General features: G+C 52.6%; 10 protein-coding genes across 10 annotated transcripts in view; 5 read left to right on the top strand and 5 right to left on the bottom strand.

The window, feature by feature from the left end:
* GLOTRDRAFT_71515 (uncharacterized protein) overlaps positions 1-1,232 on the bottom strand; it is a gene marked incomplete at both ends in the record, with an annotated part of 4,106 nt that extends 2,874 nt beyond the window's left edge. The window contains one exon of the mRNA XM_007864515.1: positions 1,023-1,232. Within this exon, the coding sequence (XP_007862706.1) occupies positions 1,023-1,232 (210 nt within the window). The remainder of the gene's footprint in view (positions 1-1,022) is intronic.
* A 309-nt stretch (positions 1,233-1,541) lies between these two features.
* Positions 1,542-3,679, top strand: GLOTRDRAFT_91299 (uncharacterized protein; the record flags this gene model as incomplete). The annotated part of the gene is made up of 15 exons (XM_007864516.1): positions 1,542-1,631; positions 1,811-1,843; positions 1,921-2,046; positions 2,100-2,174; positions 2,225-2,285; positions 2,388-2,440; positions 2,479-2,634; positions 2,697-2,771; positions 2,829-2,888; positions 3,010-3,084; positions 3,136-3,198; positions 3,259-3,300; positions 3,358-3,402; positions 3,442-3,534; positions 3,596-3,679. 15 exons carry the CDS (start codon positions 1,542-1,544, stop codon positions 3,677-3,679), a joined length of 1,131 nt encoding a protein of 376 aa, XP_007862707.1.
* A 599-nt stretch (positions 3,680-4,278) lies between these two features.
* Positions 4,279-4,794, top strand: GLOTRDRAFT_71519 (DNA binding methylated-DNA-cysteine S-methyltransferase; the record flags this gene model as incomplete). Its single annotated transcript, XM_007864517.1, has 3 exons — positions 4,279-4,301; positions 4,361-4,475; positions 4,538-4,794. Coding segments are annotated over 3 exons (395 nt in total), but the record flags the coding sequence as incomplete, so codon positions are not given.
* A 592-nt stretch (positions 4,795-5,386) lies between these two features.
* GLOTRDRAFT_71520 (uncharacterized protein) lies at positions 5,387-7,972 on the bottom strand. The gene is made up of 11 exons (XM_007864518.1): positions 7,574-7,972; positions 7,400-7,519; positions 7,321-7,346; positions 7,200-7,268; positions 7,123-7,136; positions 6,925-7,071; positions 6,829-6,870; positions 6,286-6,776; positions 6,132-6,230; positions 5,737-6,072; positions 5,387-5,677 (listed from the first exon to the last, which is right to left on the bottom strand). The coding sequence occupies exons 1-11, from the start codon at positions 7,950-7,952 to the stop codon at positions 5,547-5,549; spliced, it is 1,854 nt and encodes a 617-aa protein (XP_007862709.1). The 5' UTR covers positions 7,953-7,972; the 3' UTR covers positions 5,387-5,546.
* A 3,014-nt stretch (positions 7,973-10,986) lies between these two features.
* On the bottom strand, positions 10,987-13,264 carry GLOTRDRAFT_136583 (uncharacterized protein; the record flags this gene model as incomplete). Its single annotated transcript, XM_007864519.1, has 6 exons — positions 10,987-11,500; positions 11,567-11,643; positions 11,698-11,866; positions 11,939-12,716; positions 12,767-13,090; positions 13,141-13,264. The coding sequence occupies 6 exons, from the start codon at positions 13,262-13,264 to the stop codon at positions 10,987-10,989; spliced, it is 1,986 nt and encodes a 661-aa protein (XP_007862710.1).
* A 1,616-nt stretch (positions 13,265-14,880) lies between these two features.
* Positions 14,881-16,580, top strand: GLOTRDRAFT_71521 (uncharacterized protein; the record flags this gene model as incomplete). Its single annotated transcript, XM_007864520.1, has 5 exons — positions 14,881-15,080; positions 15,151-15,187; positions 15,244-15,777; positions 15,922-16,009; positions 16,075-16,580. The coding sequence occupies 5 exons, from the start codon at positions 14,881-14,883 to the stop codon at positions 16,401-16,403; spliced, it is 1,188 nt and encodes a 395-aa protein (XP_007862711.1). The 3' UTR covers positions 16,404-16,580.
* A 655-nt stretch (positions 16,581-17,235) lies between these two features.
* GLOTRDRAFT_126124 (uncharacterized protein) lies at positions 17,236-18,264 on the top strand (the record flags this gene model as incomplete). Its single annotated transcript, XM_007864521.1, has 2 exons — positions 17,236-17,261; positions 17,313-18,264. 2 exons carry the CDS (start codon positions 17,236-17,238, stop codon positions 18,262-18,264), a joined length of 978 nt encoding a protein of 325 aa, XP_007862712.1.
* Positions 18,265-19,674: 1,410 nt separating this feature from the next.
* Positions 19,675-21,314, top strand: GLOTRDRAFT_114378 (uncharacterized protein). The gene is made up of 5 exons (XM_007864522.1): positions 19,675-19,865; positions 19,927-20,128; positions 20,186-20,367; positions 20,416-20,558; positions 20,624-21,314. Exons 1-5 carry the CDS (start codon positions 19,741-19,743, stop codon positions 20,896-20,898), a joined length of 927 nt encoding a protein of 308 aa, XP_007862713.1. The 5' UTR covers positions 19,675-19,740; the 3' UTR covers positions 20,899-21,314.
* GLOTRDRAFT_33912 (uncharacterized protein) lies at positions 21,094-22,338 on the bottom strand (the record flags this gene model as incomplete). The annotated part of the gene is made up of 2 exons (XM_007863537.1): positions 21,094-21,561; positions 21,616-22,338. The coding sequence occupies 2 exons, from the start codon at positions 22,336-22,338 to the stop codon at positions 21,094-21,096; spliced, it is 1,191 nt and encodes a 396-aa protein (XP_007861728.1).
* Positions 22,339-22,677: 339 nt separating this feature from the next.
* On the bottom strand, positions 22,678-23,583 carry GLOTRDRAFT_71523 (uncharacterized protein; the record flags this gene model as incomplete). The annotated part of the gene is made up of 1 exon (XM_007864523.1): positions 22,678-23,583. A coding segment is annotated over one exon (906 nt), but the record flags the coding sequence as incomplete, so codon positions are not given.
* Positions 23,584-26,011: the final 2,428 nt, after the last annotated feature.

Below are 26,011 nucleotides of genomic sequence, written 5' to 3' on the forward strand. Positions count from 1 at the left end.
CAACACCTACGAAGATACTCTGCAGAGACTTGGATGCTGTCGGGGGACGGACGCTGCTGTCTGCCTCGATCAACGAGCGATCGAGGCTGAGGAAGTATCGAGCGGTGAGAGATGGGTAATGGGGCGGCCACTAAACAGCAAGTGAGTATCCGCGTCGAGCAGGCGTACAGAGATAACTGACGGTATAGTTTGTGAAAAATCCTGTTGATGGCAGAAAGAAGGGCAGGTTCAGAGCATTGAGTCTGTCTTGCCAGCGAAGGTGACCCGTTAAGACCACGCTGTCATACCTGACGAAGAGGTTTGAGTGGAACGAAAGGCGCGACAGGCACGGTACAAACCATATGACTTCTGTATGAGGCCCAACTTTGCACCTCAGTTCGTTCTGCAGCATTGCAATCCAGGTACACAACGCCTGCGTTTGTTCGGTACCTCCCCTGAGTGGACATTCAAAATTCAGGAGGTACCCGTCGAAGCCTCTCTGGACCGCGAGGTCCGCAAGCAAGCGTACATAGTGCTTAGACACAGGAAATGAATTATCCTGGCAAGCCACCGCTGGTCCCGTGGACGATTGAGGAAGACGACCCACAAGGAGTCGTAGGCAGTCTTGTTCACTATCTCCTTCGAATATTCTGGTCGTGTGAGCTAGTTAGTGAAAGACACTCTATAACCAGAGACTGTGAGGACGAACAAAGTGCCGAGCATTTTGACACCCTGACGATGAGCCGTGTTGATCCATCCGGGAGGCGGTATGGTCACTCTGTGATGTGAGAAGCTAAACACACACGTGAGGTCTGAACGTTTGCAAGCTACTATTCATCTGCCTTACTAGATGAACGTCGAGCAGAGGGACCAAAAGTTGAACGTGTACGCCAAAGCGGAGGGCTTCTCCGTGTATCCTCCCTATGGACAGCGCGCTTAGCTTATTGAAATAACGAAGAACTATCATAGCTAAACTATGATGATTTACTTTATAGTCATGGCACACCTTCCTGAGGTATCAGCGGTGCCTATCAATGCTGCACGAGGAAAAGGTGCATCACCAGAAGCTGACCTCGGCCATCATCCGCAACACCTTGTACTTTCCCCCTCGGAGTATATCTAAGCACTCCGGTTAATCTCTTGGTAAATGCATGACTGCCAGTGGAAGCGTAGTCGTCTAGATCAGCCAGAGACTTGAAGTACGGCGCTTCTCCTGACGCGACTTCGGAATGACTTGAGCGGCGCAAAGGCATACTCCGCGCTGCTGATTGTTTTTCCAATCTTCAAGATGCTATACCTGAGCTGCAAGGGTGGTTACGTTCGCGAATAAGGATCTCGAACCTAGAGCAGAGTGCGGAGTAGTCCACAGCATTACATAATGTCCGTAATCACGTGACTTTATCGCGCTTCACTCTGCTTCTGATCACTGGTGCCACCGCCACTGCCACACTCTGTCGCGTTGTGATACTGCCAGTTACACCGTCGAATCCTTCCCTCGTTAAGACCCTAAATCCATTCCTAGCTCCATTCTCTGTTTCTATATATAAGTCGTCGTATCTGTGATGAATTTGCGAAACCTCCCTGCCCACGAAATTCCCGGCGTAATAGCGGAGTTGGTCGATACTCTGGAATCCAAAAAAAAGGAACTTCAGGTCAGTTGTATATCCCTCGGTGCTTGTATCGAAGCTCAGTCGATGATTTTAATTGCTTTGGATAGGCCGAGAATACACGCCTCCAAGCACAGCTCCGTGCGGTGGCATCGGGAACTGACCAGGCAAGCTGAAGTGTCTAGTTATCCCCTTTTAATCTAACAGATGGCTTTTAATGTTAGGTAGAGAATGAGTTGAACCAGTCTAGTCCCACCGTGAGTGGTATCACTTCTCAGTCTGGTCTCCCAGTCCCTTATAAGGAGCTTTATACTGTATATTGATTCGGTCACAGATGGAGGTTGTCTTGGACAGAAGTGTAGCAAACGAGGTAAACTCTGAAGTCCATTTATGGCGCACCCGCTACGAGGAAGCTTCAAATCAGCTGCGACTCGTGACCGAGGAGATGGAGTCTGTTAGGGTGAGCATATGTTCGTCACGACCTCCTGAAGGCGGGTGACCACAGTATCGCAGGCCATGGGGGATGAGGAAACCCTTCAACTCAATGCACCGAATGCTATCGTCCGAAATATGCAGCGCGATATGCGCGTCAGTACAGCCTTCTCTTGTCAGTCTAAGTATCATAATAACTTATCTAGGGCGCTACAGGAGCTAGAAAGAAGCTTGACCAAAAGTCAGGAGGGGATGGAGGAGCTAAGAGTAAGCAGACGTCGTCCTTGGCTCATATCAATGACGTGCCACATACTCCGTATAATTGAACCGCGTCTCGTCTTTGTTAGGCATCCCATAACTCGACCTCAGCTGAGTTAGAGACCCTGCGTGCCGTAGCCAGGGCGGACCACGAACCTGCCGCCGTGAGATTGCTGTCCATATCCCTACTGTTTCTTCCCAGCGCCTCGCGGAATCGTCGGAAGGAGCTCATGAGAAGGCTAGGCTTGCAAACAGAGTAATCAGTTTCTTGGAGGAAAAGGTAATAGACATGGAAAGGAACCTGGCGAGCGAACAGGAGGAACACTCCAGGACACAGCAGGATCTCTCTCAGTGTCTGGTAAGGCGTCCTCTCCATTGTATCATGGATAGCCAGGTAACCATGGTACCGGATTCGAGTAGGAGGAGCGAGACAGCTTGCAATCAAAGTTGCAAACCACTCAGGATACAATCCAAGCGCGGGACACTGCCGTTGCGGTTTGTGGAAGAACAATTTGCTATGAGGCTATACCTGTAACCCTGACTTTCTCGTAGGAACTGAAAGCCGAGGCGGAGAAAGCTCAAGGGCAACTAGCAACTGCACAGACGGAGACTGTCAGGGTCTTAGAAAAGTATGATAGCACGCTAGCACGCTCAAAAACTTACACAACTCCCAGGTAGGGTTTCCTTTGCACTTATCCGAGAACGGAGTGTTGAGCATCTGACAATATGCCAGTGTGCCGAGAAGGATTTGAAGAGGAAGCTGAATGAAGCCAAGGCAAAAAATGAACTGTGCGAGGAAACTGTCAAGGTTGGCTGTTCATAAGATGGTACTGTACGAGCGATACTAATGACCGCTCAGGGTCTGAGAGTTGACTTGGATGAGAAACGAGGGGAGAGCGTTGCTTTCGTAGTCCAAATATCGGTACGCCCAAAATAATTAGTCCAATCTTGCTGTGAGCAAGTCTAACTGACCCCTTCATAGTCTATCCTCTGCGACAAGAAGGAGGAGTTGAGGAGGCTAAAGGTGTGTTGATGTACAGGGATAAGAAGTGAAGGGGCTCCCCTGAGGCATCGCTTGCAGCTTGAAAGGAACCGGGACAAGGAAGAAGCAGAGGGATTGAAGAAGGTAAATAAATCATAGCTTGTGCGCTGGTGTCTATCTCAGCGAATCCTCCAGGAACTGCTGGTTTATCTGACAGCTGCTTTGCCTACATTGAGACAAGTCGCGGGATGCTACCCGGCATGGAACGAAGTTCGTGTGAGTCTAACTATGACCTTCACGGTGTTGAAGCCGCCACTTACTTTTTGCTTCTTGTCAGATCGATACTCAACAAATTGATGAGTGGGAACTGCGACGCGGCGCACTGTCACAAGAATTGGCAAGCCAACCTTCTGCTGCTTGAAAGGGGCTGTGAGCTTCATGCTAACTGTGACGACGCTTACGACGCTAGGTACTGGTTGGTACTGCCAGCCATTTACCATATATGATATGAACGAGTATTGCTTTAGCTGGCCCCCCACGTATCTGTTGTATTCTCGCACGTTTTTATGTATAACAGCCACTCGGATAGACTTGTTACAGCGTCTCCTCAGTAGCTAGTTGAGAGGCTTGCCATAGGGCCCTCTGAGGTTCACGGCGGTCGGTGGATGCCAGTGCTCCCGTGATTAAAGCCACAGTCACGTGAAGTGACCCTCGAGTCACTACCGCGTCGGAAGCGCGTTCCATGATTCATTACACAAGTCATAGCTATTGATTGAACACGGTTGAGACGTCCAGCCCAAATCCACCTTTCTATTTTGCTACGACATGCCTGTTGCACGGACTCCCTCTGCTCGTGTGGGCGATAGCCAGGTATTCAGAGCACCCCTCGCGTGTGTGGCAGGCGTCGCTAGCACTGGTTCGTCGTAACTAACGCATTGTACACAACTTTCTTTCTCATACAAATCTTTATAATGGATAAAGCTACTTATCTCTATCCGACGACGAGCTCTGACAGGAAAAAATACAGGACCCCTTCGGGAAAGGTATCATCAGCGCTTCATCTTTCGCCTGCTATGGTCTCTCGCTGAAAATGGCTCACTAGAAAGTCACCAGTCACCAATGGGCTGTGTATGACTACATTCTACAAATTCCCGAGGGAAAAGTCACCACCTACAAGCAAATATGCCTAGCCATCGGACAAGGAAGCCCGCGAACAGGTATGGTTGGCTCATTATTGCTGCCAATTGCGGCTAATTAGTGCAATGATGTTGTTACGCAGTTGGTAGCGCCTTGAGAAACAATCCATTTGCACCATATGTACCCTGTCATCGGGTCATTGCGTCGTCTCTATTCATAGGCGGCTTCTTCGGAGAATGGGGTACCATCCGCAGGATCAACCAGCCGGCGGGCCGCCCCGTGGTTCTCGACAAGTCAGAGTTCCAGTGTGAGCGGAAGCTCGAGCTGCTCAGGAAAGAAGGAGTTTGCTTCACTTCTGATGGCTATCTTGAAGATAAACTTGGATCCCTCTGGAAATAGCACCACGCGCCCGTCAATGGTACGTGAATGCATGTTCCGTGCCTGACAAGTGGAGTAGTCGGTGCCGAGTGAAAACGTCTGTACTCCTGTTGCTTTCTACGAGGACTTAATATTCCATGGGCCGGGTATCACTCGTGACGGAGTCCTTGTCGGTCCCGAGAAAATCTTGACATCCGGCAGTCCCAGCAATGGCCCGCGCTATTGCCGATCGTGTTCTAGCATTAAGTATCTTACACAGACATACCTGATGCATGCAGTCTCTGTGTCATCGGGATCTGAAGGCAGAACTGATTGCTTCACCTTAGAAGTCCCCTGAGCTGATGTGGCATTGTGTCCGACAATGCGTACTGAGGTACTCCCTGGCCCCGCAACTGTACCAGACCAGTTACCAGCCACTTGGATGACTTCCGCGCAACTCGGGACCGAACGTAAACTTGAGATTGCACGCTTCGGATGGGTTATCTAGGTTAGTTCGTCCATACAAAAGCACCCCGAAGCGCGTGGCCATCGTAAACACATATTTTTAGCTCTTGCGCCTTACTATGTCCCTAGTCTTGTACGTGTCTCTCTTTAGCCTGACGCAGAATGGCCAGTATTCAAATATGGATAAACATACGCCGCCAGAAAGAGCTACTCGTACACCAAGTAATCAAGCTACAGACATAACAAATACCATATATTTATCCAGCACTCAGGGCCTCATCTAAGGAAATGTTCTACCTTCGGAGCCAGAAACACGGTCTTCCGATGGCTCAAGCGTAACCAAACGACTCGACGTGCAAAGTGATACTCGGAGCCCCGCGAATGACGCTGTTTGACCCAGCAAGGGGGTTGATGAGGAGAGAAGAGCGAACCGCTCGAGCAATGCCCTCGGACCCACAGACTAGAATCAATTATAGTCAGCCTCAAGCACCATGTGACCCGCGAGCAAACAGTACGCACCGCAGACAGTCATGCGACCCGTAGCGGTGTCGAGTTCTTCCTTCATGAGGGCACCGATATTCGGCCTTCCATCCTGAACCGTCACGGCATCTACGTCCAGCAGAGTGGAGATCGTAGACCCGGCCTTCTCCTTCCCAATCGACTCAGAGGACTCTTGGTTGGTGAGAGCGCCTCTCGTACGCCCATTGTGAACAGAGTCGTCATCCCAGGCCTCCGGGGAGTTTGGGAGCGGCTCCTGCGGAGAAGAAGTGAGATGGATGTGAATCGAAATGCTCATAGACGGTGGTGTGGTCGCAAGAGCTTTCGCAATCGCCGCGGATACCCAGCCCAAATGGCCTAAGAGGCAATTTGGTCAGCAAAGGTGCTGCTACGGGATACTGAAATTAAATACTCACTCCTATCGCGAATTGCCCACAGGAATACGACTCTGCGAGCTGTCTTCTTGCTAATAACGGAAAGAAGTAGCGGAAGAGTGTAAGAAATCCCGGTGCCACCTGAAATCAAGCTGGTGAGATCATTATTAAATACGCATATCCTAATGATACTCACCTGCAATTAAGACAATTGTATCGGAGCAGCTCAGATCGGGTGAGACACCATAGGGACCATCCAATAGTACGGTAGCCTTGGCATCGTCCTTTGCAGCGGCATCCGCGAGACGCCGAGTGAAGCCCTCTCGAGCATTGACCATGAAGACGAGTTCCTTGAAGTAGGATTCGCCTTTCTCTTTCGCATTGCCCTCGGCAGCCGCGGGATCATCAATGCTGGCGATGGAGAAGGGATGCGCTTCGATGGGAAAGAGGGAAATGCCAGGCATGATAAGGTAGGCGAGTTGGCCTGGGGACCAGTGGAATGCGGGAGGCCGAGGAATGCGAATGCGGACCATGTGAGGAGAGAGAAGATCGAGTTTGGCATCCATCCCCCCCGGATTCTTCCTGGCTCCAATATATGATACGACCTTAAAGTACACGACGCGGGCGACTCGGATGAAGCGATCCAGGGCCCAGATCAAGAACGATGGCCAGACATATTGGTGGAAGCTGCGAAGTAAATATCAGTAACCAGGGGTTACTAAAAAGACTGTATACGCACTCGAAGTTCCGAGCGTGGAAGTAAGCACCGAGTAATATTATTCTGTGCACCGGAGTTAACGACTACTCTAAGCTGTGGCCAAGTTGTCCCACTTACAAGACTAAAACGAGGTGCGTATAAAAGAAGAACTCATACGCTCTGGCTCGTATGGGTCTCAACGAGATAATGATAAGAACACAGAAAGCGACAACTGCCATGAGGCCCACGCGAAGCCAAGCCGTTGGCCAGTCCTCGGGAGTCACACTAGGTACCAGTTAGTTCATGGGATGACCCCACAGAACAGCGCGGACGTACGTCTTTGTCGCAAACTGGTAAAGGATTAGTGCGTTAGCATGATGCAATTATCTCAGATGCTATCGGGTGATGCATACCTTAGACCCTGCGTGCAGCCACAGCAGGACGAACAACACTCGTGAGCACATCCGATGAAGACTGTTCATCTGTCAGAGGATGTAAGTAGCCGGATTACATCTTTAGGATCACGGCGATTACCTTCTCATAACTTATGCCGGTCAAGACTAGATCGTTCGGTCAACGGGAGCCAGGAAAGGTTACGCTGAATATGCCTCACGGGAGATGGGGTTATTCTTTGTGCCAAGAGCAACAATGAGAGGGAATTGACTGGCGGCGAGGGTTCCAGCACGATTGCTATAGAAGCTCTCGTCGAACTTCTTGTGCTCCAAGTCAGTAGCTAAAGCACAAACTTATGAGCAACGGGCCGAGTCATCAAAATCATGCTGCGTACTGTTGGTCAAGGCCCACCCAAAGATGATGGCGATGTATGTGCATGTAAGGAACACGTCGGCGAGACAAAGCGAGTACGAACTCCCAATCTGCAAGGTGCAGCGGAAGGCAAGGACGCGGTATACATTGACAAGAGCCAGGGGGATCCTCGTCACGTAGACAGCCCCGCGTCTTAGTGTGCTACCTTGGCGCTCAGGATCTGTCTTCCTAGATGACTGCCGCCATTGACGCCATTTAGAGAGCAGGAGGTTGCCGATGTGGCAGAGAGAGACCACTGCGATGAGGCAGACGATGAACCACCAAATTTCTTTGGGGTAGTACTTCGCTCTGCCGACGCGGAGAGTCTTGTCGGTAGGTCCTTTCGACGCAGCTGCAGCCATTTCAGATAGGGGTTGGGTGGACGGACTCCCAGTGAACATCAGGAGAATGAGGGATCGTACTTATACCCATGAAAGTTGTGAACAGAAACGGATGCTGTCACAGGCATTACCCCCGTTACTCAGGCCTGTTCATCAGCAATTGGGACTGGCAATCACTTCCGACCAATTGGATGCATGACCGCCACCGCAGCGCCAAGTCCTAGGGAAGCCCCCATAAAAGCGGTGCGAGGGAAAGATAAGCTCCTACAAGGGATTGCGGCCAGAAGTCTGTCCAACATGGGTCAGCCTATGCGTGTCCGAGGAGTCTAGGTCGCATGGAGGAAATTGAAGACGAGGAGGCGTAATGTTACCGAGGTCTATACATAGCCATAATACCCTCCGTCTGTTGCTAATCAGCAGTAATCATCGAGGTCACACACCGAAGTGGAGTTCGAGATCTGATCTTGACCTCCGAGGCAATGGATCACTTTTGACGCGCACGAAGCGTCGGGCATGTCGCAGTTACCCAATGTGGTAGCCATGAGAAGCGTCGACGATGGACGTCCGGGACTTAGACACGAGTGCGGCGAAGCGACCACAAGGAGGTTTGTATTAAAAGGCCGACATGGGGCACGCAAGCTCTGAATTGAGGTGAGCGGGAGGTTCCAGCTCGAGAGCGTTCGGAAGCCACAGAACTTCCTCCATAGACGCTGATGGGTGAAGCATAAGCCAATAAGCCGGAGTATCTAAACAACGCAGCCATCGCCGTGGAGGCGCTCTCGTCATGTCTCGAGTGTCATGTGCCACTACGTCCATGGATGGAATCCACGGACGTACCGTGCAATGCAAGTACGTCTTTGGATTCAAGGTATCAATCGGAGGGGATAGATAGAAGATCTACGAATCGGAAAACTCCCTTCGTTGGCTGCGACTACCTAGGAACAGAGACGCACCATCGCCTCTCTTGTCCAGCGGATGTACACTTGGGGGAGCGAGGCTAAGTCGGAGATATCTATCACCGACATCTAGCCTGCATTGCACCGCAGCCCAAAGAACAGCATTGTTTTGCGAATGATATTCGCATGGATCTGGACGTTGCACTCTCTGGAGGGTCGTACCGGGATTGGCCGGGCATGTCGGGTACGACTCACTTTACGTAACACTGTCCTTGTTCATGATCAGGGCTTCCCCCACGAATCCTGGGGAGACTGCTCACGGTAGTCCCTAGATACTTGAAGTATTGAGTGCTCTACGCGTCGCTATACTCCACAGTCTTGAAGCCGCCCCAGACTTTGCTTGATTTTTTTCGTTGCAACGGCAGTCCATGTTCGACCGAACGATGCACCCTATCCTGCATGTTCATGTGCGTACCTGTTCGGGGTTGCTTGGTCCACGCTGAGATATGATGCTGAGAAAGATCTTCTGTCCTTCAGCAGCACGAATGTTGTTACAACGGCGCACCTACCATCTTCAATTTACTAGGTTCTCACGGACCTCTCCGAGGGATTGGACTGATCCCACAGACTCCCGTAGGACGTAGCATGCGAGAAAGACTTCTCTTGCTTGACGCATCCTCCGCTCTCAGTGCCAACAAAATCCACGGTACACGAGACTGTGATAGGCTCGTGAATGCCTCTGGGATCATCTCCAGCTCTCTAGGTATCCGGGCCCGAAAGTGGAGCGTTTCTACCGGAGACCTCTGAGTTACCACTGGGACTGCCACTGCCCCATAGTCGCATTCAGGAACACATTGACCTGCCTTTACTCGGTGCCGGCATCCTTGCTTATATGATAGCAACGGTGAAAACGCCTTCCTGTATGCTTGTGAGGGTGTTTGCTGTATTTTGCTGACAGGCAGGGTTCTGATCAACACCGCAACGAAATCAAGGCAGGACACCTCTGATGCGAATAGTACCTTGTCGGGGGATAACTGCTTCAGGCCTCCCCGCATCATAGGATCAAGATTGGTCCCAGTGGAAAACAGCGCTCACAAACGGCTGGACAGACCCTCTCGGGTCTGAATGCGTTCATTCTGACTGTTGTGAGTATCCCATAAAGTCGGGTCTGCGCTGACTGATGCGCCAATTCAATAGTACGGACCTTGGTGGAAGCCAGTCCTGACGACATTCCCATGCGCCCTTCGAAATCTGACAACAAAGCACCGAATATCGGTAGCTCTGTACACCATCATTAGCATGTCGTTTGTCCCACCTCCACAGTCGTCGTCCGCCACGTTGGGTTACGCGAATTTGAATAGAATCGAAATAGACGAGGAGATGCGGGCGGTCCAACTGCCAGCTATCGTCCTATGGCATATGCTATAGCGGAACAAAACGGTCCGCCGCATAATGCGCCCGCGACCACCAGTCAAGGACGCCTTTCGGAGTCCACACTTAATTATTAAATGCGATTGGGATTGCCTTCAGCGCTTCCAATGCATCTAGAATATGTTGTACCCGCGTTCTGTCGTCGGTCGCAATCCCTAGGTCGGCTCCGTACACAGCAGTGACAGAATTCCAGGGTCCGTATGCTTTCGACTTGCACGTTTTCCTTGCTTTTGTTTGTCTAGTGATTCAGTCAACGCCATCGACCCATTTGCATCATATCGCGTATATGCAGACATGGACATCGCCGAGGAGTAGCCGAGCTCCTTCCCACAAACCACGTCCACAGGCATGTCATGATATAACGCGACCGCGCTGCGCTATCTGATAACTGCAAGGACATTCGTAAATGGCGTCGACGGCGAGAACAACCGGGTCAAATAGAGTTGCAGTTTAGGGTTGATGGCTACAGGCGGCAGTAAATATAGAACGACAAGGCGTAACACGGCCCACCAAAACAGACAGAGTTCACCTCTTTCCTCCTTCGCGGACAAGACACCTCCGTGGGCGCATCATCGGTCTCCTGGTACCCACGATAAACCGTGAGTACGCCTCCGAGTAGACCTGCCAAGCACAAAGATTTTGACCGTTCGGGCCATCAAGAGCCCAATGCGTCCCAAGCTCCCTCTTCAACGACTGGTTCTCTCGTGAATTTACGTTGTCTTGCGAGTTTACATCCCTGGTGAGGCAGGACGCGAGCCAGCAGGCTGCACAAACTCCCGTACCTCGTTCTTCTCCTCGTCGCCGTCTCGCACGACACCATTTACAATTTCACCGTTGCCCTTCTCTCCAATCATCCCCGCCAACCCGAGGTCGAGACCTAACCCAGTCGCAGGCCTTTGCCTCTCCCTCCCTCGCACAGCAGCCTCACGTTGTCGATCGGACTCGGGCCCGACAGCTCTCCGTCTTCTCTCGTCACCATCTCCGCCTCGCGTCTGTGTCCTTACGCCTGGCGCCTCCGACCATAATCCGTCGGTGGCCTTTCTTTGGCCGCTAGATCCGTATCTCCTGAACGTACCAACGATCTTCCAAAAGTATAGCAGACCCAGCAGAGTGAGGCATGTGATAAGGACGCGAGGACCAAGCTCATGAATGGGTGAGAGCGCCTTGCGCGTATCAGGATTGGATGAGTCACCCGTCCGCCATACGAACGATAGTATGGATGTCACGAAGGTGATCATTGACCTTCAATACACCGAAATTGGATAAACAAGTTAGATACGACCTCATGAAGGATTGAGGTTAACTTACCAGGTCAGCCAAACAGCGGGCATGGCGAGCATAACCCACACATTCCACCAAATCGAGGTCTTGCTCCGTTGAGCTTCCTGTGAGCCATACATTTGAATAACGGTGACTTAACCTCCTGCGCTTGTTCTCACCTCCGCCCACCTTGACGCACGATACATGCTCCGCATCGTCCCAAAGCGTATGATGAATATGCATCCATAGGATAGGCTCATGAGAGCGCACACGAGAGAAACCAGAGCCGCCGTCCGTGTCAGCGGATCAGCAGCAGCGCTGGGTATCTGAAACATGGTGAGGATAGCTCTTCAGTGCGTAGAATAGGGTGAATCATCAGCAGATGAAGTGACTTGACCGACAAAAGAACCCCGCACTCACGTCAGAAGAAGCGCCGACACGACGTTGAGAGTCTTCCACTCTTTCAACAAGCTCTCGATGAATTCTTCCCATGTGCGTCTGAATTGAATGAGTGCGGGGGAAACGGCGGGAGCGTTCCATTGCTCCGGGTAGGGCGGCAAAATGGGCTCCGCATTCGACCTGGCAGCGCCACCCCCACCCCCGCGCAGGCTCGTGGCACCGTCACCCTGGGCCGCAGCGATTGGAGCACTTTCCCGAAATCCAGACTCTCTGAAGCCGCAAGCCTCTATCATCCTCTGAACGTCCGGCCGACTAAGCTCCGCGTCTTCGAATATGCGAGCAACGCGAGAGAAGTAAAGGCTAGGAAGTCGTAAGAGGAGATAGAGGTAAACGACGCGGGGTAAAGTATCTAGGACGAAGAAATTGAAAGTGGCGAAATACATGCTGATTTTAGAGTTAGGATGAGCAGTGGTTGAACAAGGACAAGGTAAGCAGAAGGCGACAGTATCCTCGCAGTTGCACGCGTATTCAGAGTCGTTGTCAGTAGCATTATTGTGGTGCACAGCATGAGCAAGATGTAACCGAAGCTTGAAAGGATCGACGGGCACGAAAGGCTCTTCCCTCGACTGGCCACGGTGGATGCTTGGCCAAGGCAGGAAACGAAGAGGCGAAGCCGGGCGCGAATGAGAGCGAGAGCGCGACTCCGCACTATCCTTGCGCGGGCGAGAACCAGAGCGGTTAGCCGGCCCAGTCGCTGATGCATTAGGGTCGCCGCCCTGAATCAAGCGAGGCGAAACGGCTGCTCCCAGGTCAAGACGTGGTCCCTAATATACCTACGCAAATACTTACCTTGTCTGAAGCTGCGGAGGGTTGGCAATGAAACGCGGTCGCTCTCGAAAGAGACGCGCTGCTGGCGAGGCGTCTCTCTTCCGGTCGATCCATCAGGACTATATGCGCGTTCTACGTTACCAGATGCGCTTGGTGGCAGCGGCAGAGTGCCTCCTTGGACAGGACGGGGCGAATCACTAAAAGACATAACGGAACTCGAGCCTTCTAGACTCCTCCGCACGCGGCTTGGGCTGCGGAACCGCCCGACAGCGGGCGAGGATCTCACTGGAAGAGCAGAAAGCTTGTCCGAGCTGGTCAGCTGGGATGATGACGTCGCATTAGACACTAAGGCAAGGATTAGCCCATCTTCTATCGTAGAAGGGCGCCGTACGCACTCTGGCCGCTGTTTGACTGATCTAGGTTGGACGGCAGACTTGGAAGCGAGCGGGAATTCGAGATCCGGCGGTCCACAGAGCGCTCATTGTCCACAGCATTCTCAACGTCGTGGTGCTCACTCATGGTTACCCTAATAGCAAGTCCTGGGCTAATCGAGTCCGTTGAATTCTTGTTTGTCGTCGTAGAGTCGTCGCTCGTCGTCGTGCGTCGTGATGGTCGTCAGAGAGAAAGAGCAGGTGGCCGAAGCCATCGCTCTCAGCGCTGATGAGGACGCCATTGTACAGCTCACGATCCTAAATCGAAGCCGGACGTCACGGCAGATATGCTCGGGATTCCGAAAGGGGACAAACGTGGTCACGTGACCAAGAAGGCGGCGCGTACTCACCTTCGCAGCGCCCATACAGCAAGGTGGAGGATTCCAGTCGGAAGAATGGGAACACCGGGCGTAGACACGGAGAGAGTGTAGATGGACGAGGCCTATGAGACAGGAAATACCAGGTCTTCGCCAAGTACAGGAGAAAGTACCGGCCGACAAGTGTATACATTTCGCCAGTCTTCTGCAGTGCCAACGGCGACAGCAACGGCGACGACAATTGGGAGGCACGGACTCAGGAGAATACGCGTCAACCATCGGCAACAGGATGGAGGGGAGATCATTTATCAAGATCACAGCATATAGCCCAGCGACACCATAGGCAGAGAAAGCGCAGTGTACTTGCTCTGGGACATTTTTCGCATCTGCTTTATGGACAACGAGTGAGGAAGAGAAGATACCAACAAGCTTGCAAATACTGAGAGTCTTGATCAGCTCTAGTCAATATCAACTTGGTTATATGCACTGACCTCGGACAATATCGGGCCGTTACATACGCTGAAGAATGAAGCCCCCAAGCCAGGGCAGCATGCAAAGCTAACAGCAAGATCACTTGAGACACAGAGTGTCAGAGAACATTGGAAGAGTGTCCATTGCAGCCCGAATCAACGAAGCTTTGACTACCCCTTGGGTGGCGAGCCTATTCACCGGGGAATGCAGGCCTGTCGAGTCCAATTCAGGAAATGATTCAAATACGTCTTAAGAGCCTGGGCTGTTACACGAACTTCACGTCCCGCGCAAAGGTGGTGTTCCGGACGCGGATCGCCATAAAACCCCGGCGCATGTCGTCCAAAGATATAGAATTTCACCTTCACTGACTGGAACGAGAGTTCAGTCTACGGGTTTAACCCATGTAGCACTCGGAGTCAAGAGAAACCGTCCTCGTCGTTCAGCAGAGATGTTCAGGGTGGACTCACCTACTAGTAGCAGTCACTACGAGAACTGCAACTTAGCTGCTCTCCACCATCTCTCGTCGTAGGAAAGACAAGAAACAGGCGGGTACTCACTCCTCCGGAAAGACTGTGAACACTGAAGACGTCGCCGACGTCCGTAGGAGAGGACGATGATCATGGCGGACGGTTCAAACCTTGGTCCTTTTCGAATTCGTGGTTGTCGACGCGCCTGCCCTACATTGTGCACGTGATCTCGGCGCGTCGTGTTGCATGAGGTGGCAATCGGACGCGTTCAACGCCACTTACCACCACTTACTCTCTTCCCGCTTCCCTCTGCCATCGCAGACCCTCTTCCTGTGTCTTCCCACTACTCTACATTTACGATGATGCTGAAGCCAGCTAATGAGCCACCGACGTCCGCGGCTCATCCAAATCCCTTACGAGAAACGTCCAGCACGCGCACGCCGCTGCAGATGGTGCAGCCGAACGTTACCACATCAACTACGACACCAAGCTCCGGGCCCACTCAAAAGCAGAAAACCGAAGAAAAACTGCGGGAGTACGGGGTGCCGACCGTGAGGTTGGAGCAGGATCGATTGACGGACACGATGGCCGCGGGGTTAGCGATGTCGCTCTTGGGACATGTACTATTCTTGAAGGGCCAGGTTCCGTTGTAAGTACACTCATATGATGCAGTAGCTGTGGCATATCCTGAGCCTATACTCTTTGCTTCGCGATCCAAGCCCAGTGATGCAAATGCTGAAAATGCCCGCGAGTCAGGTATGTAAACATGAACCACAAATATCCCGACACCATATTCAAGCCCCAAACCATAGGCAGACTCTCGCGCGTCAAAGAAACGTCAAGAGCTTTTATCCTCTCTCGACATCCTATCTTGCCATCTTCAAACCACTTTCACTGCCCTATCCCATGCAATAGCCAGCAGGATGGACAGCGCTGACCCTGCTGCTACACCTGGATCAGTTCCGTCACCGCCAACACAGGGCTCGAATTTCCAGCAAGTCTACATGATGATGATTCTCGGACCAAGCGTCAATGCCGCCAAAGCGCGGGTAGTCCTGGTCGTTGACGGACTGGAAGTAAAATTATTGGGGGAGCGTTACGACAAGCCCCTAACTCATGCGACGACGGGTGACATCTCCGAACAACCGACAGATAATCAAAGCGAGTCGGACGACTCGGAAGAGGAACATGATGACAGTGACCTGGAAGATTCCGAAGAGGAGGAGTTCAACGACGAGTCCGTCAGTGACGAGGACGCGCTCGAATCAGACTACGAGACTGCATCAGAATCGGAGGAGACCGGTTCGGCACCAGCGCCGCCGCTCTCGCGCTCTCCCTCCCCCGAAGTCTCCTCACTCTCGCCGCCGGATTCTCCCCGGCCCAGGCTGCCCCTCCGCTTATCCGAGTCCCCCAAAGTTCGTTCCTCGGTACCGACGAGAACCCCCACCCTGTACCGACCGCACCCGCAAGAAAGAAGCTACGCGGAAGAGCAGGAGCAGCTGCGCGCTGCGGAACGCCTGCTCTCCCGGACGTTGGCGAATGCGTGCGCGGAAGATGACGGCATGCAATCAGAATTAGGTGAATTCATATCGTTGACTATGTTACAGACTATTGTGCAATGATGAACTAACCATCGTTAATAGCGCCGACGCAGGCGCATATCCTGCTGCGCGCCCCGAGGCGCTTCGGCCATCCGTCATGGACTCCGAGACAGATGTGGACGTCCTCGCTCGAGGCTATTTTAACTGATTTCCTGGACGAGTCGGGTATCAATCGAAAAGATCCTGAAGTCACAGGTATGGGTAAGCAGAAGGTCCACAAGAGAGGGGTGAAGACCGAGGGCGTCTTCGTCGGGTGCAATTCCCCTACTGGAAGATACCATGATGCACACCCCTCCCAAAATCAGGACGAGGACGACGAGATGATCTGGTGGAGCTGGAACGGCAAGATTGCTGGATTCTCGGATTGGTGAGTAGGACAATGGACATGCAGCATACGAGAGTGGAGTCGGATGGAACAGTCACATACTAAATACAATCATGTTTTGCTATCATACAACGGACGCGTCCTCGATGTATTGCCAATGTATCCCTACCGGTGTATTGTCGGTACCGATCTATCTATCAGGCGGGACTTGTCTCGTCTGTCGGGTGCAAATCTGCAGTAGCTGTACCCATCTCTTAGGGGGGGGGGTTGGCATGAACTCTAGGTGGAGTGTATGCCCCCTCCCCCTAGGTCGTATTTATGGGTATGCTACGAATAGTCCATTGCAACCGGTCCCGACTTCCGATATGGTATCATATAGCTATGTGGATCCGTCTCCCTCCGGACTGCAGCTGTCTCTATTTTCATCGACTTGAACGAGCCTACGTAGCCCGTACGGTGTATATTATATAAGTACGTTCACCATGCAGCCTGACCCACAGGCCTACTAGGTTCAGCAGAATTAATGCAGTTTGAGCGTATCAGCGGTTCATGCATTTACCTTCATTATTAAACTTGCCCTGATTGATGTAAAGCGCTGCAGCCGTACCAACTGGTACGCATTCACGCTTTCTTGCGCTTTTACGAGTCTTTCTTGAAGGTCAAGAATATGGCTGCCCAGTGCCCACCGTGATTGGTCGGCGTGTAAGTTTAACCGCTTTAGGCCAGGAAGGCATGCCACCTGCAACCAGCACCCATGTTGGGTTCAACAACGTGTCAGTGAGTATATTTAACGGCGGTACCGGTCCCGTTGTCCTCCTCAGACTTCCCCGAGATATTCTCTCGAAATATTGGTACTACTAGTAGCGACTCCTCTCACCATGTTCTTCTCTTTCCGCCTCCGCACGTGAGCCCTTCCGGTCTCTCTTGCCGTGGCCTGTGCTCATTATGAATCCAGAGATCAACCTGTGGAGGGGATTCCCTGGCCTGCGAGCCTTGGTAACTCGCTGGACTCGGAGCCTGCGGTCGATCCTTACGCCGTCAATACACCCCGGGGTGATCCAGTAAAGGGTATCATAACTAAGTGCATGCATGCGAAGCTTTCCTCTCCCATCCTGGCCACCTGGCGCTATGCAAACTCGCATAATCTTGTTTGGTTTGCGATTTTTACAGCGCCTCTCCCTCCTTCCCTTACGCCAATAGGTTCAGCTGACATCCCTCGTGCCGGAGACATCTGGATCTGCACCCGACTGGGGGAGGAAGAGGTGTATTGGAAGGATTACAATGGAATATGGCAGCTTTGGGATGATGTATACCCATTTACCCACCACCCATTCATTCAACAAGCGATTCTCTTGGCAGGCAGTGGGAACAACTTAGCCGCACCGCGATGGATGGATGCACGCGGCAATTCGTCCAACGGGAAGTCGACTCTCTCGAGAAACGGGGCTAGGAAGGGTCACGACGTGGCGCGGCACATCTCTTTGAACTTGTTGCGCACTTCGACGGAGATATCTCTAACCCAGCGCCGAGGCGCGCGAACTGGGGCCCACATTAGCCGTCGCGGGGTCAAGCGTGGGCTCTCGGACGTCAACGGTGTTGAGAGAGAGGTTGGCATGAGTCAATCTGGGTTCACCGACTTTACCTATGGTGCAGGACTGGATTCTCCCTCGCCAAGACGTCCTTCCGACAAGCCGCTTGCTCTCCTGGATGAGCTCCCTCTGCCTCCTTTCGGGGAGGCGACTGATGCGGCCACAGGCACTGATGATACTAACCCGATTGCAGTGCTGTATGATTATCGCGCTACGTGTCATTCAAATCACATAGGGTTAGCCTCACACATACTTGTGTGTGCTCATCCCACCGTACTGATCCACCTCCCGTCGCCTCAAGTCGCCTCAATATCGTGAGCGATACACGTCAAGTTAGTACACGTGATTTTCGTTTCTTTCTCCCGAATCATGCTAATGACACATGACGAAAGTCAGAAGCTGCGGTACCGAATGCAGAATCTTCATGCTCCGGTTACCGTACTATCATTGAGGGGGTTCTGCAAAAAGTATCGAATTCGGCCTGTAGCATTCCGCACACTTGACGGATTCTTATCGGATCTTCCGCATATTGTGTGTAACTTAGTGATGAACGTCACCATTATTTTTGTGCATTTTTATGCAGCCTGTGGAATGTAGGAGAGAGATGCCGGTTCATGTAGGGGGTTCTGCAAAAAGGTGTCACATGCGGTCACAGTGGGATCGCGCCGCGAGCGATGTCACGCTTTTGTCACGATATGGGCCCGGGAGATGTGCAAAGTTGCCTCTCTATCTCGACACGCTCGTTATGTTACTCTATCGGGCTGGTGTATTGTACTGTAGACAGTATATTAATGATACCCCAAGCCATTCCGCTGCAGCCCGTTGTGAGCATCACGAGAGATCTAGTGGACACTGTTTCTTTCCCATGGCCTACAGGACCCGTTTTCTCTCCCTCCCTTCAACCACAGCAGATATTCCCATTCTGACTTGGCAGAGGGTCTATTCTAGTGTATATATACCTGCCTGAGCTTACCCAACATTTTTTGGTTGAGTGTGGAATGAGATATAAGGGGGTGAGGGGGTTCTGCAAATTTTGCAGAACCCCCTCAATGATAGTATAGCCTCGGGCAAAGGCCAGTTAGCTTGGGAACGAGCCGAGTGCATAAAGGCCGAGTTGATGGAACAAGGTCCTGCAGCTTATTCCAGCAGTGTACGTTTGGTTCCTTCATTGCCAGTGTGTATTTCGAGACTGACGGTACCGTATCCTCAGGCTTGGATCATATCTGCAGCGTATGAGGTGATACCGTCATTGGACACGAAGCTGTCGTCCCTAAACCATCGAAATCACAGGAATTTAGTAATGGAGTCAAGACCATGAAGGCCCTGAAGAAAGTACAAACTCCGACAGAGTGCGCTTATGTTGGTGTTACGGATGTACGTGTCTCCTACTTGAATGTTCAATGTGACAGCCGTTTGCAGATCGTTAGGCCATCACTTCAGAAAGTCACATATAGTCGGAGTTTGTCGGACATGGTGCCAGGGACGTCCCAGGAATTAAAAGGAGTCCAAATGGTCTGATATTGGGGCCTCGGGGACTTGAATTTCCCTCTCCGACATGGTCCGACTGTAAATGATTTTCAAGAAATGGGCCCATCGAACTGCAAACGGCTGGAAATGGACCTGTACTTGTGCAGGGCATCACATCTCTGACTAACGGCATCCTAAGAGATGAGCGCGCCTTCGCGATAGATGATCCGAACTGGTTGAAGTACTTTAACGACTTAATTACGCACCTAAATCCGATCAAAAAGGAGCATATGCCATTCTTTGTCTGACGCGGTTATTGCAGTGACCATGGAAGTGATGCAGACCAAGGCATGGATGACAGGTGGACCACGGGCCGTCAAGGAAAGTGCGCTGTCCCGCCTTCATAGGATGGGCTGGGAAGATGTACGACCCGCGTTGTCAACGACGATTAGGTCGGTTTTTCGGTGTCCTCTTGATGCGAGATGAACCCGTTCACTAATTCTCTTGAGGTAGAGGCTGGATTATGCGAGGTTTTGTCGAGAGCTGTGTGCGAGGAAATCATGCCCTGGGGCTCGAATTTCTCGGGTGTGCTCTGGAAGTCCTTGAGTGGGGACGGACAGAGTGGGCTGGAGTCCCAGACGATAAGAGGGGTGCTATATTCCACAACGCATTCATCCGTGGTGTCCGATGCATGCGTCTTAAAGTGCTTGGGGTCGTAAGTCATTTCGGGTCCGCAGACCGACTAACCAATTGACCAAGATTATGCCGGAAGGACTATCGGGCAGGCCTGAGCGATAGGTCAAGGGACGATTCACTGGGTAAATTAAGAGAGATACTGGCGGAATCAGACGCCATCCTTGACGATGGCGAGGTACAATCCCTGCAGGCTAACGTCGTATATGAGCCAGGGTCCATATTGTCCTTCATTATTTACCCTCGCGGCCGTGCATTGGCGTACGTGACCCGTAACTGCAGAGTGTACAGACTCACAGGGGTCTATAGGATGAAAGGGTTCTACTACAAACAGATGGTCTTGTCCAAGACGTTGCGAACTGCACAAGAGGTCGAGGATCACTTTCGCAATGCTGCGAAGTACTATCTCCAGGCAGCTGAGACGTTTTCAGAAGATGATGAACAGCATACTTGTGCGTTGTACCCAGGAACTCACCGTGGTGGCCTTCAGATAACGTTATTAATCGTACATGCGTAGGGTATTTGTACGCCGCGCTGGAAAACCTTTTCAAAGCTGGAACGCCCATTAAAGCCACCCTTCCTATCATGAAACGTATCGGCCTTTCGATGGATAAGATGAAGCGAATATGGGAGTATTCCGCCATGGCAATGGGATGCCGCGACAAGACCCTAGAGAGGGCTATTCGGATGCAACGGGACGTCGTGAAAGGTATGCGCGAGGGCAGATACACGATGGAGGACAAGGTCATGCCGCATCCTCCATGGGACTATAATATTGCAGCCGATCCATGAGAACACTGTAGACCGCGATTCGCATAGGGACCGGCACGCTTAACACCAAAAGCCCTATCGTACATGTACATGTTTTAAGATGACATAGCTATGGTTCCTAACTCCATGGATAAGTAGCGACATACATATCGTACACTCCCCCCTGCGGCAAGGGTGGTCAGAAACCGATTCGTCCATTTCCAACCTGATGTCCTGTTACATAGCGTGGCCCACACCGTTACCATTCGGGAGCCTGCTCCCGAGCGTCTGCCGGAGTAATAATTCAACCCTCTCCCGTTCGTCAGTCAAACGCCTCATCTCTTCCCGCCACCTAGCCTCCCTCTGCTCATAAATATTCCCCAGGGCGCCGAGGCTACCCAAGGCGGCCTCAAGGGCACGCTTCAGATCTTCTTCCCGGGAGCTGGAGCTTACGTCGGACCCGTCAGCTGAAGCGCCAGAGTGTAGACTCAGTCGATCAGCGAGAGACACCATCTGGGACCGGGAAGCACGACGTTGCGAGGCGACATGTGTGAAGGAGGTGCGGATTGACGACATAGCTGGGGAGTGTCTCAGAGACGGGTCACGCCTTATCGATCGAGAAGTTAAGGCATGCAGCTTGGTTGAGTGCGGTGGGGACGCCAGAAGCACCAAGGTCGTGTCTGTCTGACGATCGAGAGCTTGGAACTAGCATAGAATATTCAGCTAAACGCTCAGTGCATGAGAGTTCTGAAGACTTACAGCTTGCACCAGGTCGTCCCACCGGGTCTCCCATTTCCTACGTCGCTTCTCAGGGTTGCCGATGTAAGATGGATGGAACTCAAGCTCCAACAAGTCGTCTTCGTCCCCTTCGTCGTCGTCTTCGTCAATCCATTCACCCGTATCGTCTCTTGACACCCCATTGACCCACTGCACTTCGTCAGGGACAAACTGCTCCTCAATCTTTTCTTCCCCAGCCGTCTCCTCACCGGAAGTGGACTCGGGGCTCGTCTCCCTGGGCTGCGTACTCTCGACTCTGGGAGGCGGCTTCCTCTGCTTCGCAGCTGCCGGCTGCGCGCGGAGATTACCAGATCGACCCTGATGCTTTAGCGACTTGCCCCTAGTCACACGAGGCGGTGACAGCTCGACCGGCTCGTGACTAGGGCTGGAGCGTATGCTCATGGAAGCATCCAGTCCACCCCGCATGTGCCGAGTCGTAGGCAAAAACGCCCAAGGATTATACCCAGGACCAGGGAACGGGGTCGATGAGGGGGACAATGTCGAGTCAGACAAGATAGCTGCGTTGTTCATTGCGTAAATTTGCATCTGCCTAGCCAATTGCTCTTGAATGGCTGCGGGGTGGTTCGGGTCATAAGTAGACGATTGCTGTGAAGCGTTGTATCCCCCAGCACGACGGATGTGAGTGAAAGGGTACGGATAGGGAGAGCCTACTGGCGGTGCAGGACTGGGACCCACGGAGTGCATGCCAGATATCAGAGGAGAAGGCGAGGGAGCTGCAGTCGCGCTATGCGGTGTTGGAGGAACCGGCGCATTCGGACGAGGAGACTGGAGGTAGGCCTGGAGGTACGCCGACTCGTCGAAGAAATGCTGTATCTCAGACCCGTAGGCAGGCGGCCGAGCTTGTCTAGCAGCCTGCTCCTGATGAGTCGGCAGCGGCTGTGGGGCGGGTGGTTGCTCCTTCAGAGTCTCGAAGGTCTGCTCCAACCCTCTCAACCCAAGCTGATCTGTGATACCGTTACGGGTCTTAGCACGGATAGTCTGCTGAAAGTCCATATTTGACGTATAATGCATGTCACCGCCGTACTGGTTCGGCAGATCGGCGGTGGGCGAACGAGGGGTATAACCCTCAGACTCGGAGGGGACGGAATTATCTTTATGTTGGGCGTGGTCATCTTCATCATGTTCGTTCAGCGTTATATCGTCATCATCTCTATGCTCCGCTCGACTAGCACGCCCATCTTCATGACGCTCCTCGCGCGGAGTATACCTAATGTCATTGCCTTCTGGATGTAGGTCAGAAGAGGGCGTGGGAGACGGGCGGCGTCTGTCGCGAGCACCTTTGGAGGCGCCAACGTTTACGTCGTCCTCAACCTCTTCCTGGACAGGCAGTGACCTATCAGGTGTCCGCGCTTTCGCAGCCTGAACCGGCGGGGTCTGCGCAGCCAACTTGGATATCGCAGGTGGCGTCCCCCGCAGGCTTCCAGACTCGGGCGCAGTTGCGTTGGATGACCTGCGCGCAGCGGGGGGAGTCGGGACCCGGGCATGCGCCTGGGTAGGAGCAGGGTAATATTCTCGCTCGTAGCTTGCATACGTGGCAGTGTGTTCGCCCGGGGACGCCATAGGCGTGGAATAGTGGTCACCGCTGTCCGGGGACCGGTTCCTACCCCTCGGTTGGCTGTTCGGCGAAGTAGACATGGGCGCAGCCGCCCGCTCCCTGCCAGTTGGACTGTCCCTCGGGCCCTGCACATCTCTGGCACCGTCCCGCTCCCGATTTTTCAAGGTGTGCCTGCGTCCGATAGATCCCTGAGACCCGTCTGAGTCCTTCGGGCTCGCGCGTTCAGACGACCTCACCCTATCCAAAGTCAGATCTTTGGGCGGCGACCCGACTTCGGCGTTATGGGAGTACGAGATGGCACCGCCGGCATAGGCCACTCCGAAGGTACCCGCTGCCTGGGTCTGTTGGAGATCAGCTCGCTCAATTTCAGCCATCAGCTCGTCCGTCATTTGCCAGTTACTTTCTAACTGCTGGAAATTGGACAGGAACGGTGGGGGTGGCACACGATTGATAGGTCGGGGGTAGCCGATGATGGGATTTTGAGTGTACTGAGTGATATCAGGCTGACTGAGCGAGTGCTGAGGGGGAGGGGGAGGGGCGGGTAGGGGAATGCCTTGTCGGATATCAGGTTGACTGTGGGTGTGGACGGGTAGCGGGCGTTCCTGCGCCAGATCCCGGGCAGCTGGAATGGGGATAACATTGGTGGGTGAAATTCGAGAGTTCGGGGGCGGGGATCGCTTCGACTGATGAGATGAATTCGATGTAGTCGGGCTAGGTTGCTGCTGGTGCGAGTACGCCAGAGGGACTGATTGGCCTTTGATTGCTCTGGACCGCTCACGGAAAGAAGGGGAGGGCGAGGCTTCTCTGGGTGACGCATTCATGTTCTGCATGACACCTTGGAAGATAAGGATGGTCAGTATACCACTTCGTTCGAACACTCGTGAAGCGCGCACGAGCGACAGCAGCTGAGGGTCACGCCTCGCGACAAAGGTGAAAATGCGAACGTAAGAACGCAATGGAAAGGATAACGAGCTTCCGAACAACAGATTGGGATTAGAGTGAGACAGAACCCAGTGTTCAGACGTAATAAGAGGATTTCTTCCAGTCAGACAGTCTCAACTAGGCACGCCCCCTCCCCGGACGAGATCTTACAAAGATGGTTTAGCTCGGATAGCTTACCTGGAGGACCCTGATAGCTCTGAGCTTTCCTGTTGCGCTGTGCTGCGTCCGCTGACATTATCGCGAGGGATGAGATAGAAATCCACTGCTTAGCTGGTGGTACAGATGAGACGAGTCAGAACGAAGGAGCACGCGCCGCAAAGACGTATAAACGATCGCATATAGCTGACGCAAGGTTCTTTGTACTCGCGTTTCCAACGTGGCCCAACAACAGGCGGGCGGACAACGGCACCAAGATGAAGACGCCTGGTGCAAACGAGGTCGGCGACCGCGTTAGGAAGGTTGCCTCGAGGCCAGCAGGCGTGCAGACGCTCCGGTCCGGCGTCTATCATGTTTCTGCTGATAGAACTGAGTTTCGTGTCCGCTAGCGGCCAAGTAGGTAACAAAACGTGTCGGACAGCTTTCTTTCGACGTAAAATGACGGCGACCTTGACTTCCTGCAAGCAAAAACAACGATGACAACGAGGAGGACAATCACGGCGTCGCAAAAGGCAATCCTCCAATACCATACTCGGTAATGTGGCGGTGGCTCGCGGTGGCGTCGGGCAGGCCTTGGGAAGGGAAATTAACTGTGGCGTTCAACGATAGAACAGCCTCTCCATTGCTATCGAATTCTTTTACCATGATGCACAGGACGTGGTCAGCTAAATGTCCTCACGTATTCTGGGCCTCGCCGCGTGGGTCGCACGACCGTCGAACCGATGATCCTGCCACATAAAGCTAGAAATGCTGTTTAGTCAGGATGTCTCCGAGGCTCAATCCTCACCGAAGGTTGACTATCATAGGACGAGTCCGCGCTTATGACCGAGATATACAAATAGGTACCGCAGCACAAAGTCCGCGAGGCTGTAATCACTGCCCAGTATGGCTGATAGATGCTTCTGCACAACGTCAGAAGTGCTCGCACGAGGCGATGGCCCTGTCAATCCCATTCAGTATCAATATCAGCGATATGCAGGAAGGCATCCTGGGGGGGGACCGCGCACATTTTAATACGGCAGATATGGACAGTACCTGCGAGCTATGTACGGCTTCATCATATAAAAATATGAGATGCATAGGAATACTAGTACTCGAGCAGCGGTGCACTTTTATTGGGCCTTACAGACGATGGCAGGAAGAAAGGATGAGGACCGCAGTGAGCACGAACTGCGCATTTCTGTTCTCTTATATCAGGACCAGGAGTGACCAAGCGGCAGCAAATACAATGACAGTGACAAGTGCGGAAGTTATAAGGAAGGGCAGCGGATCCTTGATGACATGGGCACCCGAATATCCAAGGGATTTAGATTCAACAAAATGATCCCAGGTGTTGTTCCCTGAGGCTCAACCGAGGCTTGAGGTTCGAGAAGGGGGGAGTGGAATGATGAAAGAGCATCATAAAGGTAGACAGCATTAGAGATATCGACAGCAATAGCAACTTAGATCAGAACATAGCATCAAAGCGGACGAAAGGTGTAGTGTGTTAGAGAAGACGGCCGACAATATAGAGAAGACTTGTCGCTCAGCGCAATGTGGATGCGGAGCTAAGTTAGATCTCGGTTTTGATTTTCATGGACTGAGGCCGGCTCCGTGTGCCGGTAGGGACATAACGCAGTTCTCGCGTCGGACGGAACACTTCTTGCACTTCGTCCGAGTCATTCCCTGGCTCACTTTCAGATTCACCTGCCTCACCCTCGCTTT

The sequence above is a fragment of the Gloeophyllum trabeum genome, assembly GCF_000344685.1.
Source record: "Gloeophyllum trabeum ATCC 11539 unplaced genomic scaffold GLOTRscaffold_00002, whole genome shotgun sequence".
NCBI classification, from domain to species: domain Eukaryota; kingdom Fungi; phylum Basidiomycota; class Agaricomycetes; order Gloeophyllales; family Gloeophyllaceae; genus Gloeophyllum; species Gloeophyllum trabeum.

Excerpts from the sequence above, each read along its gene's own strand:
- GLOTRDRAFT_114378 (XM_007864522.1), top strand. The coding sequence starts at position 19,741 with ATGGAAGTGATGCAGACCAAGGCATGGATGACAGGTGGACCACGGGCC. Across the intron at positions 19,866-19,926 it reads GCGTTGTCAACGACGATTAG|AGGCTGGATTATGCGAGGTT; the intron begins GTCGGTTTTTCG and ends CTCTTGAGGTAG. Across the intron at positions 20,368-20,415 it reads CCTCGCGGCCGTGCATTGGC|GATGAAAGGGTTCTACTACA; the intron begins GTACGTGACCCG and ends AGGGGTCTATAG.
- GLOTRDRAFT_71520 (XM_007864518.1), bottom strand. The coding sequence starts at position 7,952 with ATGGCTGCAGCTGCGTCGAAAGGACCTACCGACAAGACTCTCCGCGTC. Across the intron at positions 7,347-7,399 it reads AAAGAATAACCCCATCTCCC|TCTTGACCGGCATAAGTTAT; the intron begins GTGAGGCATATT and ends CGAACGATCTAG. Across the intron at positions 6,231-6,285 it reads TACAATTGTCTTAATTGCAG|GTGGCACCGGGATTTCTTAC; the intron begins GTGAGTATCATT and ends GCTTGATTTCAG.